Source organism: Dama dama, chromosome 8 (assembly GCF_033118175.1).
Source record: "Dama dama isolate Ldn47 chromosome 8, ASM3311817v1, whole genome shotgun sequence".
NCBI classification, from domain to species: Eukaryota; Metazoa; Chordata; class Mammalia; order Artiodactyla; family Cervidae; genus Dama; species Dama dama.
This window is the reverse complement of record NC_083688.1, coordinates 23,227,601-23,247,318: the sequence shown is the minus strand read 5'-3', so window position 1 is coordinate 23,247,318 and position 19,718 is coordinate 23,227,601. Positions and strand designations below refer to the sequence as shown.

The 19,718-nt window shown below is 39.9% G+C and overlaps 1 protein-coding gene across 3 annotated transcripts in view; it reads right to left on the bottom strand.

The window, feature by feature from the left end:
• Positions 1 to 614: 614 nt before the first annotated feature.
• Positions 615 to 19,718, bottom strand: part of AP1S3 (adaptor related protein complex 1 subunit sigma 3) — a 68,264-nt gene continuing 49,160 nt past the window's right edge. For all 3 annotated transcript variants that reach the window (XM_061148635.1, XM_061148636.1, XM_061148637.1), the window contains 4 exons: positions 19,332 to 19,510; positions 17,404 to 17,512; positions 8,784 to 8,921; positions 615 to 2,631 (listed from right to left, as the gene is read on the bottom strand). In XM_061148635.1, the coding sequence (XP_061004618.1) occupies positions 2,596 to 2,631; positions 8,784 to 8,921; positions 17,404 to 17,512; positions 19,332 to 19,510 (462 nt within the window). In that variant the 3' untranslated portion in view covers positions 615 to 2,595. The remainder of the gene's footprint in view (positions 2,632 to 8,783; positions 8,922 to 17,403; positions 17,513 to 19,331; positions 19,511 to 19,718) is intronic.

Genomic DNA, 19,718 nt, shown 5'->3' with positions numbered 1-19,718 from the left:
TGCAAATAATTGGCTTGCTTACTTACATTCCAGAGGATCTAATGAACTTAATTTAAAATTGCAGGGACCATGTGGAAAAGAAATGAAAACTTTTATCAGTAAAGTTTATTGATTAATTAAAACAGAAAAGTAAAGCTAAACAGAGTGCGTGAGTGATGTTTCATGGATATTGTAATACAAATCCTAAAAATGAATTCTTAGACATAGAAGAACATCAGGTGTGTATGTTTGAGGGAAAAGCTTTTTATTATTTTAGGAGACTTGATATGGGAAAAAGTTTGAATTAAAAATTCACTTGACTGGTCATAAGAAATGTCAACTTTACATTTGTTAATAAAAGAAAAGGAGTTAGTAGATTTAAAGAATGATTTACCATACATAAAAATATCAAATTATCAAAATGTAGGTGAATGGAGAGGAAAAAGCCAATGGGTGCAAAACAATGAATTCTCTTCTCTCGTTAGCTGTCACCTGCTTATGAAGTTTCTCCTTGTTGATTACATAGAAAATTAAGAGGTTATAAGGACTTCACTAGAAATTGTGAACAGCAATTTCAGACATAAAATCTGATTTAAAAAAAATATATATTCATAAAAACACACTCAAATTCCTCATTAAAAAACTTAAAAAATTTTATTTGGAAGTTTTATACAAGTTTAATATTTATTATCTTTCCTTACCCTTAGCAGTTTTATTACATTAAATGATATAAAGAAAACATGATTATTTTCACCAAGGTCCATGTAAGGCGCACCCAGGAACCCTCGGATTTACCCCAGAGTGCCATGTCATTATGTTCACGTTCTATGTGTGCTGCAGACATGAACTTTGAGGATTGGATTCCCATCTACAGACAGTGTCTAATATAGAATTCTCCAGTATATGTAGAGTATGTATGAGTGAGATTCAATCAATACCTTCATCCAAAAGTGAACTTCAAAAGACCCAGAAACACTTAGATAATTACATGAAGTTTACCTTAATAAAATTATTCTTAAAGAGCTCTGCCGTATTTAAAAAAAAAAAAGCTAAAGCAAAAAATTAAAGATCTAAAGTAAACAAAGTGATAAAAATGACAAACTTCAATCTGATGCCCTACTTGTAAATACATGATTAAGTTGAGGAAATGTTAGATATTAAAAGCCTCATAATTACTTCGTAGACTAATCTGAGTTATTTCTTTTTTATGATGGCTCTATTTTGGAGTTGCTCAATTTTTACTCATGTTCTTCCACTCCTCTCCAGCCGTTTTTCCCTAAGTATGTCTGGCAAGATCAATTAAAGAGGACATTTTTCTCTCATATTGGATTCTGCAACAGGAAGCACACTCGTCTCTTAGGAAGAACACTAGAGGGTCCCTAACCACTGCAACATGATGATATTTGACCTCAAATGGACACTGAAAATGCACAGGTAAGACATCAAAACGGCACCAAGACAACAGTAGAAGCTAGTTCTCCCTAGAGGGTCTGATCACTTTGATTACCTGGTTATATAGAACTTGCATTTCAGGAAGCATGAATGTGACATAGTCACAATAATAATAGGCAGCAGCAAATATTTCCTTTGGGAGATGAGGAAAGAAAAAGGAGAAAGGCACATACTATTCAGGCTACAATAATATTCAATGTTCCAAGCAAGCCTAGTAAACAGTAAGTCTTCAAATATATTAGATATACATGAAAACATATTGGAAACAACAACCTCTCAAGCAACTAAGGGTACTTGTAGCATAAAAGATAATTAAAATAGCAGTATTAATAACTGTTATTGCCACTGTTATTAATCTCTATTACACTATTTATGATAAGGGGAGTTATAGACACTTTATTTTCAGATGTCTCAAAATCTTAATAAATACACAGAGCTTGTAGAAAACACAACCTTATTGGAATGCCCCTCATATTCAATTAAAAGGTAAAAAAAACCTCACCTAGATAGCAGCTTCTAAGATATCAAAAACATTTAAGTCCAGTCATTATCTTCTAATTAAAAATAAAATAAAATTTAAAACAACAACAACAACAACACTTAAGTCCTATACTATCTTTGGTTGTTTTCCTTAATTCCAGCCCTGAAAGATTAATGACTTCAGGACATCAAAATCAGATACTCTGTATCTGGATCGAAATGACAGCATTAAGTGTATTAAATGTGAATCACTACACAATTTAAAAAGCTAAACATTTAGAAAAAGTATTACTAGTACTAGATATACTTTACATCAAAATCATGGATTATAATACAGTTTTCATCCTGTCAGAAGAGGATCAAAGGCAACAAAACAGGCTGCAACAAATTTATTTAAATTTGCTCAAAAATATGACATGGAGTTAAAACACTGCAAACATTCAGTCTATCAAACTATGAAGCAGTTTTTTTAACATCCAAGCAGTCATATACAGTATAATACAGACATGAATAATGATAAATATATTATGTCAAACAACTTTAATTTTTGCTAGTGAACAAAAAATCCCTTTTAAGTTATTTTTGGCATGGTGCCAGAGGCTCTGTCCTCTAAGTAAATTCAAGGCACTGCTTATTTACAGGTTCATAAGACATAGCACTTGTAGTTTTCAAGTAGATGTATGGTTAAAAGGTAGGCTTGTTCATGTATTCTTCCATTGTCTGAAAGAGAACAACAGATTAAAATGATTTCCCCTTAAACCACATCCTTCAGGAGACTTTGAAAATTTTGAAAATATCTTCATTCTTTTACTCATTAATTATGCCACTGGTGAAAAGGTTTTTTCGGTTTGTTTGGGTTTTTTTTGGCCATGCCTCACAGTTTGTAGGATCTTACTTCGATCACCAGGAACTCAACCCAAGTCCACAGCAGTGAAAGTGCAGAGTCCTACCACTGGATGGCCAGGTAATTTTCAAAAAGAAGTTTGGGGAAGTGTATGTGGTCATAAATATTTGCATTCTAATCAAGAAAGGTGGTTCAAAGTTTGAGTGTAATTTATATACACATCCCTATGGCTGGAATTAAATAACTTTCAACAGAGGAAAAGCTAAGTTTGACTGTAAAATCAATGTCTGATGAGAGAAATGCTTAAGCAACAGCTGCCAAGCATCACTGTTGACTTCAGAAAAATGTACCTGCTAAAATGACCATGAGGACCATTTCCAGGAACAGGTATTAGAGAAATCTGAATGGTATTTGTATGACATATGTATCGTTTTTGTTGTTTAGTCGCTAAGTCATATCAGAGTCTGCGAACCCATGGACTGCAGCCAGCCAGACTCCTCTGTCCATGAGATTTCCCAGGCAAGAATACTGGAGTAGGTTGCCATTTCTTTCTCCTGGGGAACTTTCTGACCAAGGGATTGAACCCACAGCTCCTGTTGCATCTCCTGCATTGCAGGAAGATTCTTTACTGTTGAGCCACTGGGGAAGCCATAGGTATCATTACAGATACAGAATATTTTATTGCCAAGACATAAAGGATAAACAGACCATAATACTTGAAATTTCTTCCATGTATTTTGAAAAGGCTTTCCTCCAAAGTATACAAATTATGTTTCTTCATCCTCTTCATCACTTACCAAGTTTGCTAATATGCCACAATACCATAATTCTTTCCCAGTACTTAAAAAAAAAAAAATGTTTAAATGGATTCACAGTTACAGGCAGAGTTAAAAATTACACTGATGTTGCAAACCTTTATTATGCATGATGGGTGGGCTTCCTCTTCCACTCTGTCCCTGTTATAAACATATACTTATGCAATACCGTGACCTCTGGGTTGAATCAGTCAGGGAACTCAAGGGGCCAGCCTTAAGTAATACCCCTACTGCTTCTGCATAAATCATGTACAATCAGTAATGTTCAACCTGTTCTTAAGCTTGAACTCCAGGGGACATGATTCACATGCACCTGCCAGTGAAGACATCCACCAGAGGGGCCAAACAGACTAGACCATGGCTAAGCAAGATTGCTCAGAGGATATTAGGGTTAGAAATCAAGTTTCCTGTTTCCACTAGCTCTATTTAGAATTCCAGTCCTCCTCTGCTGAAAATACTCATGCGTCATCATCCACACTTTCTTACAAAGCTCTTACACCTCCTGAATGAACAAGCCCACACCTTAAGACCTCTGCCCTGTATCTCATAGCTATTGCCCATATCTTTTTTTTTTTTGGGGGGGGGGTGTGGTGGTGGTGCCTACGCCTTGTGTGACATGGGGGATCTTAGATCCCTAACCAGGCTTAGATACTTAACCAGGGGTCGAACCCATACCCCATGCATTGGGAGCATGTAGTCTTAACCACTGGACCACAAGGGAAATCCAAGATATTGTCCCTGTCTTTAAACCTGGGGTATCACATTGGCCAGAAGCCCATAACTGTCTCCTGGTACCTAGAGTTTATACCATTTAACTAGGTATATAGGCACTTCCCTGGTGGTCCAGTGGCTAAGAGTCTGTGCTCCCAATGTAAGGGGCCCAGATTCGACCCTGGTCAAGGAACTAAATCCCACATGCTGCAACTGAGACCCCAGTACAGCAAAGTAAACAAATAAAAATAGATATTAGAAGAGATATAGATGTAAAGAACAGACTTTCGGACTCTGTGGGAGAAGGTGAGGGTGGGATGACTTGAGAGGTTAGCATTGAAACATGTATATTACCACATGTAAAGTAGATAACCAGTACAAGTTCAATGCATGAAGCAGGGCACTCAAGGCCAGTGCCCTGCGACAACCCAGAGGGAGGGGGTGGGGAGGGAGGTGGGAGGGGGGTTCAAGATGGGGGAGCACATGAGCACCCGTGGCTGATTTATGTCGATGTATGGCAAGAACCACCACAATATGCAAAGTAATTGTCCTCCAATGAAAATGAATTAATTAGTAAAATAAATATTAAAAATAAATAGAAATTTAAAAATAAAGATGTATATAAAATTACAAATACTGAATTGGGTATAAAGTTTAATTAGAATGAGAAAAAGTGAGAGTAGCTTATAAATTTTCTAAAAAATTTTTAAAAATCCAAAAAAAAAAAAAAAAATCACAAAATCCAGAACAATAGCATATGGGTTTCATTCATTAAATGCCTGACACACTTCTATAATAGCTTACATATTCATTAAATGGCCACAAAGTCACTGCAGCTGAGATACCTTACCTTTGCAAATTTGACCACAGGAGCTTGCAGCCTTGGAAGGGGCCTGGCCCAGAAAAGGCCCTGGAATTGTCACTTCACTGGCCTCACAGTTCATTGGTCTTCAGTCACTGGCACTGGTTCACACCACTGAGGGAATCAGTCTGCTCAAGACTGGCTGCCCTTTCAGAGCTCTAGCTCTGCTGCTACTCAAGTTACATGAGCCAATGACATATGCGGTTGGTATTTTCTGGAGTTTGTCCCTTTAAAAGTTGGGACAGACTTTTAGGCCACACAAGCTTAAAGAGCTCTGCCCTGGGTATCATGGGACTCCAGATATCTATCCAGCACAGCAGTGCTTCTTGTGCATTCAGCACTGGGAATGCTACAACATTTTACTGTATTGTGGTTTGGTTTAGCAGCTTACTATGGCTTGTGCTTTTCTGGGAGACAGTGTTGGGGTACACCTAGCCAGTTCTCATGAATCCCCACATGCACACACGTGGTATCTCACTGCTTGACTTAATGAGATACCATTTGACCCTCCCTTCTTAACTCACTTTCTTATTCTGTGCTCAGAACATCTGTTTGTCACCCCCACTGGTGATCCCTAGAGTCCCAACCTCTGCATTTAAGGATCTAGACAGTGTATTAAAAAGCAGAGGCATCACTTTGCTGACAAAGGTCCATATAGTCAAAGCTATGGTTTTTCCAGTTGTCATGTACAGATGTGAGAGATGAACCATAAAGAAGACTAAGCACCAAAGAATCGATGCTTTTGAATTGTCGTGTTGGAGAAGACTTTTGAGAGTCCCTTGAATAGCAAGGAGAACAAACCAGTCAATCCGAAAGGAAATAAACCCTGAATATTCATTGAAGGACTGATACTGAAGTTGCAGTTCCAACACTTTGGCCACCTGATGCAAACAGCCAATTCATTGGAAAAGACCCTAGCAAAGACTGAAGGCAAAAGAATAAGTGGGTGGCAAGGATGAAATGGTCAGATAGCATCGCTGCCTCAATGGACATGAATTTAAGCAAACTCTGGGAGAGAGTAGAAGACAGAGGTGCCTGGCATGCTACAGTTCATGGGGTTGCAAATAGTCAGATACAATTTAGCAAGTGAACAACAATATCATCTTTTTCCTTTCAGAGTTTCCTTTTTCTTCTAATCATTTTGTACCAGTGTCCACAGGTACCTTCAAAATAAGGTACCTCTTAAAGACATCCCAACCAGTTAAACTCTTCCTTCATTCCATATTATCAACGTCTAGCCCCAGTACACTCAGAATAAGCTTTGAGAATTTAGAGCTTTAAGACTATGCATTTTCTCACTAAAAACATAGAGACAGTCTTTTTATTCTAAAAAACTTTTATTGGGTAGGGGTCAGGGAAAAGTCCAGGGCCTAGTTTGAGATTTTCAGTTGTACTAAAAGTAAAAGGAATATTATAAAGGCCTCCCTTAAACATCAGCAAGTACAAACACATGCTTAGGTCCAAAGGACAGGGGAAAAAGAAAGCAATAATTTTTTCTCTTTACCCAATTATATTACTTGTGCCTATTCATGCTCAGCGGCTCTGACCAGATTACACAAAGTACAACGTCAATTTTTCAACCAGCTCCTCAAACATTCACAGACTGAGCTGAAGTACCAGACCCCAAGAGAACACTGATGACTCTGTTTCTATCTGGCAGGTGTTGCTAATTCATTGAGAGTTTTAGAGGACAGTCATGATACTGCCTGCTCACTATGGGGACAAGCCAGCTAAATGCGGGGGCCCCCTGAGACCTACCTATCAAGACCTTCCACTCAATAACCAGGGATGTGAATGACCAATCAATGTTTCATTGTGAAGGGCCTCTCTCTTGAAATAGCAGACCTTCCCTGCTTCCCAGATTTAACTGGAACAAGAAGCACCAGACAACCTGTAAGCCCTTTAAAACTCTATTTCCTGTGGAGGGGAAACTCAACATAACCTGGGGGTGTCTTGGCCCTAATTCAAGCGGCTTTAATTACTGAAGGTCCAAAGACCCTGTTAAATGCCTGTTTCCCCTGTAAGGTGATTCCACAGTAAGGGCCCTGAGGACAGAATTATAAATAACTCCCCGGCATATTTTAAGGTTGCTCTATGGAATTTCCAAACCAGTGATTTCTCAAGTACCTTGTAAAATTCCCTTCCTGTGGCATTTGGGGAAAGCCAAATGAGCATCAGAAAGTTTAAATGCATATTTTGAGGTGATAACACATCTAGAGATAAATGCAGCAGCTTCCTAATAGGCAAGCACAGAGGCTCAGGGGTACCCTGTATCTTTCTCAGTATCCATTCACCTGAGGACTGGTTCCCTGGATGGGCAGGAGCAAGTCATCAGCTCAAAGATGTGCCAAAACCATTACTTGGAAGTCACTCCTAATGTTATTTTACTAACTCAAGCAGGCTCTTATTTCCAAACAGCCGCAAGAATGACTTTACTGCCAATTTTTAAAAGATACATGTCAATGTATGGCAAAAACCACTACAATATTGTAAATTAATTAGCCTCCAACTAATAAAAATAAATGGAAAAATAATGATAAAAAATAAAAAAGTTTAAATTATTTAAAAAAAAAGATGCTTCGTAATGCTCTGAGATGTGGTGACCTGCTGTCATGAAACAGAAAGACATAAGGACTCAACGATGCTGTGAGGAGAAGAACCTAGAAGTGGCAGAGCAGGCATGGAACCCAGGCCCTCAAAGGCATGCTGGGTCAGGGGTTAGGCAGATCATCTCATTGGGGAGGGCAAAGGTCAGTGGGGTGAAGCGCTCTTTCTCATAGTGCCTGTGGGCTAATGTAGGTAAATTCCCTTATTAGGGATGATGTAAATCCAGACTGGATCTACAAGAAAAGCCCCACAGTATTTTATATAAGTATCAGAGTCAGGAGCATGACCAAATGGACGCTTCAGGGCCCATTTATTCCTTGACAGCAAGCTACAGAATTCCCAATTTATTTATGCAAATAGGAACACACACACAGCCTCTCCAGGAAGGTAGGAAATTTTAATTAAAATGATAAATGCCACTTTCAGTAATAAAGCTTTAATAACCTTGGCAAATAGAATAATGATGTTATTCTTCTTTCCCAAGGCAACGCGGGCATTTTAATGCAAGTCTTTTTATACCTCCCATAAAATTATTCTTGAGAAGAATAGCATCAAATATTTAATATCTTTTTGAGAGGGAGGGATCCTCACTGATAAGGTCAAACATGAAGGGCAAAGACTCTGGAGCCCAAGTGCCTGGGTTCAAATCTCTATTCCACGATCACTCGCTCTGTGACATTGAGCAGTCATTAAAACTCTCTGTGTCTCCGTTTATTCATCTTTAAAATGAGGCTAGAGAATTTCCTGGTGGTCCAGTGGTTAGAACTCTGTGCTCTCACTACTGAGGGCATAAATTTTGATGCCTGGTCAGGGAACTAAGATCCCACAAGCTGTGGCAGAGCCAAAAAAAAAAAACAGTGGGTAACAATATACCTCTTAGAGCTGCAGTGATAATTAAATAAGTTAATACATGTAACTTACTTAGAAACTATACCCAGCACAAAGAAAACAGTAAGTGTCAGCTAAAACATCACCACCACCACCCCGCCACGACCACCATCGTTTCCCAGGGCATGAGAAAGTGTGTACTGACCTCCTGTAACATGTCAGAATCTTCAATGGCTTTGACGGCAGATTTCTTGGATGTTTCCTGAATTTCTCCACCAATGATAAACTCATCCAGGATAAAATAAGCCTTTTCAAAATTAAAGATAATATCTAGCTCACAGACCTGGTAAGACAAAAGCAAATGTGTTGATAAACGTGCAGCAGTATCAGGGGAAACACGTGCCAGGGATTCAAGCTTTGCAACGATGACACCCATGTGGCACAGCAAAGATAAAAACATCAGATGGTATTTTTAAGGCCAGAAAAGCAGAACTAGGGGAATCTGAGCCCTGAAAAAAAAGCAAAACCACATTCTATTAAAGCAGAGCATGTCCATAGATAATACTGTTTAATGTCACAACAGGAAATTTGAGGCTCAGTCGAGGTGGGGAGCTGCCCAGTTCATCCTTCCATCAGCAGAGGTAAAAGCTGAGTCCTTGCTGATTTCAGGCACAAGGGCAGCTTCGTTGCTCCTGATCACTGGTCTGTAAATTTGGCTCCTAGCTTTAGAACTCTCAGAAGCTCATTCTTCAGAGGCAAATTAGCTCAATTGTGCTAATTTTCCTCAAAACTATGTCTCAAAAAAGTGGTTCTCAAACTTCAGAGTGTGACCCAATCACCCAGAAAGCTCACTGCACAGACACTACTGGGCCCCACCTCTGGAGTTTCTGATTCAGTAGGTTAAAGCCTGAGAGGCTGAACCTCTAACGGGTTCCCAAGTGAGGCTAATGGTGCTGGTGTGGGGACCACACGTGGAGAACCACTGCCACCGTCACAGACCAGTGCAGAGGCTGATAGATTTGGTTACACGTAGCAAGTAGCAAGACCCATAATCGAAATAAGGCTCACTTCCAATGCTTCCACCAGCCAGCCAGCGAGGCCCCATCCCTACCGTTTTCCTTCCCACATAGTCCTCAACTCTCCCTTTCCATACCCTCCAGAATGCCTGCTCACTGGAAGCTTTCAGCCTCTCTCACCTTCGCTGCTCAACAGCACTTGATACACTTCGCCAATCCCCTGCTTGAAAATCTCTTCTTGATGGCTGCCTGATGCTGGCAATACAACTCAATGCCTGTTTTCCTCCTCCATCTCTGAGGATTCTTCCCAGGCTCCTTGGATGATTTATCTCTCCCTGAACCTTGCATTCATTTAAAAAGTATTTACAAAACGTTTGAGACACATCAACGGACAAAGCAAAAAAATCTCTGCAGCAGGATACTCACATCCTGGGGACCTGCTTTCCTCTTAAAGACTGATACTTCTCAAGAGAGCCTCTTTGCAACACATACATTCTCCTGGACGATCTCATTGACTCTCTGCAGCTGAGTCTTGCATCAGGTGACTTAGCAAACTGAGATGCCTGGGCCTGATCTCTCTCAGCAGTGCTCATCCAGTACCTTCACCCACTAACCAGACATCTCTACCTCCATGTTCCTCCATCCAAGTCTTTGAATCCCAAACTGAAGTCAAGCATATTCCTTTCCCTCTAGTCCCTACTTTGCTTAGTAGCTGCAACCTCTATCTAGTAGCTCAATCTCATTTATTCTACATTTATTCCATTCCCCCTCTCTCTCCCACTTCTCCCTCCCTTGATCTCATCCCTCTCAATTTGATCACCAACTCCTACAGATTCCATCTTGTACATAAGCCCATAACCCTTCCTCTCTTGCCCATTTTCACTGCTGCTGCTCAGACCTGCAACATCTCTTGCTTAGGTTGCAGCGACCTTCTTGGTGGTGTCTGTGCCCACAAGAGGCCAACAACCACTAACGTTTTGCTGAAGTGCTCATCAGGCTCCTTTGCTGTGTGAGCTCTTCTGTCCAGGACAGTCTGAATTCCTCAGCATGGCACATAGGAATCTCTCCAGCCCGGCCTGCGGCTTACTCGCTGGCTTTCTGTGCTGGCACCCACCCCATGCTACAGCTATGCATTCTACAAACTCACCCTTTTCTTTCCTGCCTTTGCTCTTTGCACATTCCAGAAATTCCTGGAACATTCTCCAAATGTCCTTTCCTTTATTCTGCTGACAAAATCAAGCTCATTTTTCAAGGACAAATTCAAAAGTTACAAGCAAAATGATTCCCCCAAATCCTCATTTCTCCCTTTGAGATTTTGCATCACTTCCTGTATGTTCTCTCTTACATCTGGTGTGACTCAGTATACACTTACTTATCAATCACTTCCCCTTGTCCTGTGAGCTCAGGCACAGACCTTGCCTTAGTTATCCTTGTGTCTCTGGAACCTGGCACATAGTAGGATGCAATAAATGTCTGCAGCATGAATGAATGAATCAGCCACCATACAGGCCTTGCTTTTATGCTGCTGGGGACTAATGGCTTCCCAGATCTACAGTCCTCTGGTTTTTATGACTTTACATAAAACAGGTGTCAATATTTTAATAAATTGCTCCATATATTTATGCTTTAGGTCAATAAACTTGCAGACTCTCCAACTGAACCTAGAAGCATAAGAACAAATAAGTACAAAATCACTATAATATATGGCCAGCTCAGAAAAACTAACCTAACTAATCTGCAAACACTATGGTCTCTTCATTCACTAGAAAATAGCATCAAATCAACAAGTGTGGGACTTCCCTGGTGGTCCAGTGGTTAAGACTCCACACTCCCAGTGCAGGGAGCCAGGTTCCATCCTTGGTCAGGGACAATCCCACATGCCACATGATGTGGCCCAACAAAAGAAAAAGGAAAAAGAAATCAACAAGTGTGTGTGTGTAACACACACATCTAAGTTCCCTCTCCCTACAGGGTCTGACTCTTTGTCTCTTTCCCTCTCTTTCTCTGTCTTTCCACACATATACACAAACATACATATATGCATATATATATAGTTTAAAATGAGAATCTGTTCACTGGGACATGATACTATAATCTAGGTCTTCCCCAGACCATTAGGGTTTCCTCTTGAGAACAACCATCAGAAAAAGGATGGCATTATAAAAGCACATGTTCTCAGCTTATAAACCCATTCTTTTATTTCTAGAACACTTTCACTCCAGGAATTTGAATGACAGTGGAACCAAACTTCTCAGGCAAAAATGTGGAAAGATCATAGTATAGGTTAAAAGTAGAGCACTGGACTGGGGATAATATTTGCAACATATATAATAGAAAGGGACATACACTATACAAGATATAGAAAGTGAAGTGAAAGTTGCTCAATCGTGTCTGACTCTTTGCGACCTGATGAACTATACAGTCCATGGAATTCTCCAGGCCAGAATACTGGAGTGGGTAGCCTTTCCCTTCTCCAGGAGATCTTCCCAAGCCCAGGTTTCCTGCATTGTAGGCAGATTCTTTACCAGCTGAGCCACAGGGAAAGCCCAAGATATAGAAAGAATTCCTGCAGATCCCTAAGATAAACACCACAGCATAAAAAATCAAATAAAAGCTGTCAAGCAGCAATTAATAGACAAGGCAAGCAATGGAAAAGGCCAATACACATCCAAAGACATACATAGCCTCACTAGTTATCCGAAAAATGCAAATTGAATTAATGACCATCTGACTATTATGAAGAGAGAATACTCATTGCTATTAAGTGTATGGATAAATAGGTACTCACACTCACTGCTGGTGGAATTTGTAAACTTTACAGGCCATTTTGAAGGCTCAAATTGTAGTGTCCATCAATTTTAAATGTACAAATCCTTTGACCCAATAGTTCTGAAAAGAATTTATTCCTATGCTATACCCAAACTAATACACAATAATATGTATTAACAACAAGGATGATGGTAGCATCATTTTTAATAACAACTGGAAACAACTCAAAGTCCAGCCATAATGGAATTGCTTAAATAAAGTATGGTCTGCCCCTACTTGGTATTGTATCATATACCATGGAAATTCTATGTTTAAGTTGAAAAGAGTAAAGTAGATTTCCATGGATAGGCAGGGAAATAGTTTCTAAGACAGGCTAGTAAGAGGAACAACAGAAAGTTGCAGAATAATATGCATAATGCAATCCCATTTTTTTTTTACTTAACAAACTGTATACATCTAGAAGGATACATTAAAAAAGGATACATAAAAAATTGCAATTTTAAACAATATAGATAAACAGGAAGAAAGCACCATAGATTAGACATTCATGCACATCAAAGAAGGTACAAGAAGTAAGCAGTTACCAGAGGTCAGAAGAGGCGGGAGGTCAGGAGTTACAGTAGTAAGAGCTGGGGAACCCCAGAGTTCAAGGCAGGTGCAGACCAGGAGTCGAGGACAGACAGGAACCTCATTAGGAGAAACCAGCAACCAGAATCCTGTGAAGTGAACTTGACAGATACTAATCCAAGTCCTCTGGGAAGGTCTCATACCCCACTCTCCACTCTTCAAGCAGAAACTATCCCCAAGGCTATCGACCTTACCAGCAGCCACAAGGCAATTAATCTAGTGCACCAAGTTTCAAGGGATGGGATAAGGTAAGGTGACAGGCAAAGCCAGATACTCACAACACCCACATACACACACACATGCACACTTTGATTATACAGTTACTTGTTCCAGATCATAAGGGAACTTGTGATGTGCTGTACAAGTTCTATTGGCCTTAGAAAGAATGTTACAAATGAGCAAGACTCATATACAGCAATTCCAAAATACTATTCGCTATTCTTTGAATCTAACACCAAAGGGTTATTGTACCTGAGAGTAAGACAAGAACTTAAGATCTAATGCAGATTTTTTCAGCTACTGTCTAAATACTCAAACATCACTTCTAATTCTACCTTCAGGGTGCTGCCCCACTATATCAGAAATATACCCTTGATGCTCAAATGAGTGCCCTCCATTTTATGCAAAAGCTCATGGCTTCCGTGTTAATAAACATGTGAGCCCCTTTCCTCATCTTTTCTCATTTTTTTCATGTCTCTGTGTTCTGGAAGAAAGCTTATAAAGGAAGAAGCAGCAGTCATTTAATGTTATCTTTGATCCTCCAGCCTTGTGCTTGACTACGATTTTCCTGCAATTTGGCTTGAGGGACTTCTATTATAGCAGAACACATGATGTAGGGAGAGGATCTCCAGCATTTCAATAATTAAATCCTTTTGGATAGAATCTAAGAAGACCTTCCCTTACTGAATTCTGTTCTAAAGAAAATACAACGAGTTCAAGTTACATACAGCAAGTACATAAATGTATATATAAAACAATAATGCAAAGTATAGAGTACATAGCAACTGACAGTTTACAAAGTATTGTTAATTACACTACATCTCTGATCCTCACAATAGCCCCCATGAGCTTTAGCAAAGTAAGTATTTCTATTAAACTGTGTGTGTGTCATTTTTCTTATCTGTGAATCAATGATGAGCCAAATCATGGGTCTGGTGAGAGAGCCGGCTGACACCAGGGTCCAGGAGGACACAGAGCATCCCTCTGCTGACAACAGGCAAACTCCCTAAATCAAGATCAAACCTCTCCGGGACAGCAACATCCACACCATCAGTAAAATCTCATGTGGCAGCCTGTAATGGGAAATTGGCAGGTGTCTAAATCCTCAATCTGACCCTTATCTCCTGACCCTAAGAGGCATTGCCTCTTAGCTTCTATAAATTGGGCTTCATGCTACTTAAGGAAGACCAAAAGATTAACTAGTTAATCCCTATAAATCTCTTGGGAATTGAAAAGTGCTAAAAAAAAAAATACATAAATAAGTAGCCTGAGATTTTGATTCATCTGTCACAGGAAGGTAATATTTTCTAGGGTTATGAGAAGCTCAATGCAGGTATTTTTCTGGGAAAGTGTAAGGGTAAAATTCAAGGAAACCTTCAATATTAACACAAGAAGAAAAGAAGACCAAAGAGAAATATATTATAACTGAGATGATGTCATGAGACTCAGTATTGCTGGGTTTACTCATCACAGTTAATTAATAAAAACTAAACACCTACTGGGCACAGAACCTTGAGCTGCTCTTAGCTTAATGAAAGATTCATTGAAGTTTTTTTAGTGCATTAAATTTTGGTCCATGACAAAGACAGGGCTTCTAAAGGTATGCCAAAATAGGATGAAAAATTAATGTTGGAGAAATTGGAATGCGTTCTGATTCTGCTTATCCTTTAACTGGGTTTAGAATAAGTGAAGGTGATTCAAATTCCCTTGAGAAAGCAACGTGTTCTGAAATATCTGATATTTGGGCAAATAAGATTGAGATCAAAACTCAGTCCCAATTCACATTATCACTGTTGGATACATTTAAGAAAACACAACAGGTTACACCACAGTGCATAAATGAGGGGGAGAAGGCAGGTTATGGGAAAGTCTGAGCCTCAGGAGAACTCTTTAGCAAAAGGCCAAGTCGGCAGTTTATTTCAAAAAAAGTACTGCAATGTCGGAATTCATTTGAATAACTGAAAGCCTAAAATTAAATAAACTCCAGTTTGAAAACATGCCATTACATATTTGGAAAATATCTCTTTAAAAAATGAAAATAAACTTGGTGAACCAGGAGAGAGCAAAAGAAAAATGGTCTGTCTTATCACTTCTAAACACTGACCAACAAACTGAAATTTCTGAAGCAACATTTAGGTCTTATAACATCATTTACAAAGGAAAAAAAAAAAAGGAAGAACCAAAGACAGAAAGGAAGGGAGGGAGGGCAAATTAATCTGGAAACCTTCCAAGAACTCATCTTTGTGAAAACTGTTGCAACAAATCTTATAAAATCTTAACCAGTACCTCTAATGTTATTCATTCCATTATATAGAATACACTACAGAAAACTCTTAAGGAAGCAAATTCTCCTAACAGTACTTAAAAATCTTCAGTGAACAAGGGGGTGGGGAAGAGAGTATTACTGAGAAGAACACATTTTCCTAGTCTACTAATTCATTTCTTGAGACTGTGAACTAAATAAAAAGTTTCCGGAACATTTGCTATAACTTGATCCAGAGCTGGTTCCAAGTGTCAGAAAAAACAAAAGTGTAAGTCCCTGGTCATGATCTCCAGAGACTTGCAATTTGGTGGCAGGCAAATGGTGTACAAGTTGAGGATAATACAAGGCTGGTCCATGTTGCTGGAGCACTGGATATGCCAGGGATAAAAAGAAGAAAAGTGAGAAGGCTGGAGAAGTGGGGTCTGGGGCCGATGTGTAGAACAAGAAAATGCCGGGCTAAGAAATTTGAATTTTATCCATTAAAGCTGGAGGAGAGTGACTGAGGAGGCATGTCATCTGAGATCGGTGCCTTGGAAGGATGGTGATAATGAACAGGCCAGGAAAGGGAAGCAGAGATGAGCCCAGAAACAGAAAGGGGCAAAGAGGAGGTTTAAAAGAAAAGCAAAACCGTAATACCAGTGAGAGTGAAACAAGATGAGTTTCAGTCCAATTTGAATAGATGGAGGGAGACTTAAGTAAAGGGTGGAGAAAGATGTAAGAAACAATGTCCTTTTGCACTGAAAGATCCTGGGACATAATAATTCTAATCACAAGACTGAAGAGGTTTTCAGAAGATGATTTTAGTCCTTGTCACATTAAGGCTGAGATGACCACAAAGAAGCCCAGTGAAGACTGTCACCAGCAAAGTGAAGAAGAGTCATCTGGTGATGGGTTTCCAAGAGAGAAAGTCTAGTAAACACACAGGAGAAGAAAAACAGCAAGAGGGCATTTCAAAGGGAGGGAGAGAGCTGGGGAAGAAATCAAGCTGGGGTCTTGAGAGACACATATTGAGAGTCAGCAGAACTCAGGGTCAAGGGGAGATAGAGAGGAGCGGATTTAAAGACAGGGTTGTGATGAGCAAGGGTGCAGGGCTGCAGAGACGTGAAGGCGGGTGAAGAGTAAAGAATCATCACTGGTGTTGACCATTAAGATTTCCTTGGAGGAGTAAAGGTGAAGTCAAGCCATAAGTGCAACAAAGTACAAGTTCTGACATCAGGGCAGCTCTGAGAGTATGTTCTAGGAGGTAAATGCATGGAGGCTAGATAGCAACGTGAAGGGTAAGGATTTTGGTCTTCTTTCTTTATTTGTCTTACATACAAATAATATTAAAGAAACACTTGGGTGTTTAGTAAAAGAAACCAGCGTGTGTATTGTGTCCAACTCTTTGTGACCCCACAAACTGTAGCACACCAGGCCCCAGGCTCCTCTGTCCATGGCATTCTCTAAGCATGAATACTGGAGTGGGTTGCCATTCCCTTCTCTAGAGGATCTTCCCGACTCAGGGACTGAATCCAGGTCTCCCACATTGCAGGCAGATTCTTCACCGTCTGAGCCACCAGGGAAGCCCCCCCAAAAAAGAAACCAGAGAGGGGATTAAAAAGTCATAATAGAAAAGAGAAGACAGTCCATGGAGACGAAGGGACAAAATATTAAGGAATCCTTCACAATTAAATTCTAGTTCATGGAAGCAAGGTGTCTAGTTGTGGCTTGGGCCTGGAGATACACACGCCACTTGCTTCCGAGAAGCTTTGGATCTTCCATTTACTAAGAATTACAGGAAGTAGGGAAAGCCTTCTGTTCTGGTCCTCGGTACAAACACAGTTCATACCTTAGACTTGACAGAGAGAGAGAAGAAATGTGATGACAGACTTAGAACTGAAGACAGAGTGGTGTGGAGACCAACTCATTCTAAATACCAGGACACCACTTACATTTCCAAAGTATTTGTCCAGCAACTCCACATAACGATGCACAATCTCTAGGGTCAAGAGCTCATTGTCCTGATTTTCTACTGCACAGCAAAAATATAAACTAGCATACCTTGAAAAGGAAAAAAAAAAAAAAAGATAACGTAAAATAGGATGACACATTATACAACCTGACGATGGTTTTTTCTATGAATATGCAGTTACCTCTTCCTCTCCAAGCAGTCTCCCTGTTCACATTCAAGACGGAAACATCATTCACCACATTCAATATCCTCCCAAAATGTAAAACAGCATACAGAAAAAACATGGTCGTGACTGGATCATTTCCGTTAATTATGTGAAAGATCCTCAACAAAACTGTAGCTTGAGGCGCTGTGATCAGGGGACAGAGTCCTTTAATCGGGGTCTATTCATGCTTCCTTGGTTGGTGAATTGTCCTGTCTAAAGTCCAAACCCCCGACCAAGGGGCCCAGGGGCCCACATTGCCCACCCTCTCACTTTACCTTGTACCACAGTATATCCCATCCTTCGCTTGTTAGGTCCTCCCTCCATGTATGTTTCTTCTGCCTAGAATACTCCTCCCCTCCCCATTCATGGGGCTCTCTCCTAATTCTCCTGCAGCTCTGAGCGTGGACGTCCTTGCCTTCAGGAAATCTCTGTCCTCTCTGACTGCCCTGGATGCCCCTGCCACGCATTGCTGTGCCTCCCCTTCCCCCAAAGGGTGTCTAGCACCATTCACTCCGTAATTTCATGGCCTGTCTCTCCTCCACTAGGTCAGTTGCTTCCCAAAGGCAGGTACTGAGTATGCCTTGTTCACTGTTTATCCAGTAGCTGTAAACAGTAGCTGTTGAGAGAACTGCTGAAGTCTATTCTTCGTGTAATAGTTTAAATCACAACTGAACCCAAAGTTGTAGAAACCAGCAGGCAGAGAGAAGCTAATATTCCCTTTTGCCTTTCCATCCCTGAGATGCTTATTACTGTAAGGTGCCTTCACTTACATCTCTCATGATGCTCGTATGAAAAGCTTTGACACAGGGCCCAGCAGAAGAAGCTTTGCCCAGGCACTTCCTGGTAATTTACTCCATTAAATAGAGCCTTCAATGTTACCCTTGTCTTTCCCCTTCTGGTTTTGTAAACATCCCTCGTGAGAGCCTTTCTAATGTGCATTTTGCTTCTGAAAGTTGCAGTATGATGTTAGATGCAGGGTCACATCAGTTATGTCCTGGTCCTGGCTTAGGCATCAGTTATCTGGGTCTTTATGGGCAAACAACTTTACCTCTCGGGGTCTCGGTTTCCTCATCCAGAAAGTGAGGTCCCTTTCTAGTATGGCTATGCCATGGCAACCAGGTGCAGTAATGATAAGATATAAAGGCTTTAAAATCAGGGGGAAAAATCTGGATTTTTCTGCCAGTTACCACACAATTATTGCAACTGGGGATTAATTACTTAAATTCTCTGTAGCTTCAGTTTCCTCATCTGCAAATGTGAATAACAAAGAGCTTCTCATCTTTCTAGCACATTAACCTTTTTTTCTATAGCATGTTACTAACTGAAACTGTTTTGTTTACTTAATAGATGAATAAGTTCCAAGAGACCAGGAATGCTCTATGTCTTGTTCGCTACTGCATCTACAGTCATTAGAACAGTGTTGGAAATATAATAGATGCTCATAAAATATTTCTTGAATGTATGCATATATTATCAACATGTAAATTATCTAAAATAAGTATCTACCAGGAATCCATCCTGGTACATGGAAAACCGTTCAGTAAATGAGAGTTTTCTTCTGTTTAGTCTATTGGTACAAACATTTGGGCTTCAGCCTTCAAAGTTTACAGTAAATGATGGAATTGGTGCTGCAATCTAGAATGCTTAGGACTAAACAAACGAAACAGTAATGAGAAATTCAGTTCTCAAAAAGTTACTCACACCTTTTATAAACAAGTTTTAGCTCCTTCCAGTCAACGAAACTGCTTGTTCTCTGACCACGGGAGAGAATAATCTGAACAATTTCGCGCGTGATCTTTTTCCTTTCCTTGTCAGGGAGAGTGGTATACCATTTCTGCAGCCGTAATTTCCCTTGTCGACTGAAGAGCAATATGAAATGTATCTAGAACAAATAAAGGACAGGGAAAACAAAAAGATGGAATTTGGTCAGATAAATCATTCTACCATAGATATTAAAATTCAGCAGCAGGGTTTTCAAAGGCGTATAAGTTGGAACAGAGGAAAAATACTTACCAGCATGAAAACTATCCCACCTGGAAATGACATTTAACCCAAAAAGAACAAAGAAATGTATACAGTGCAAACATAAC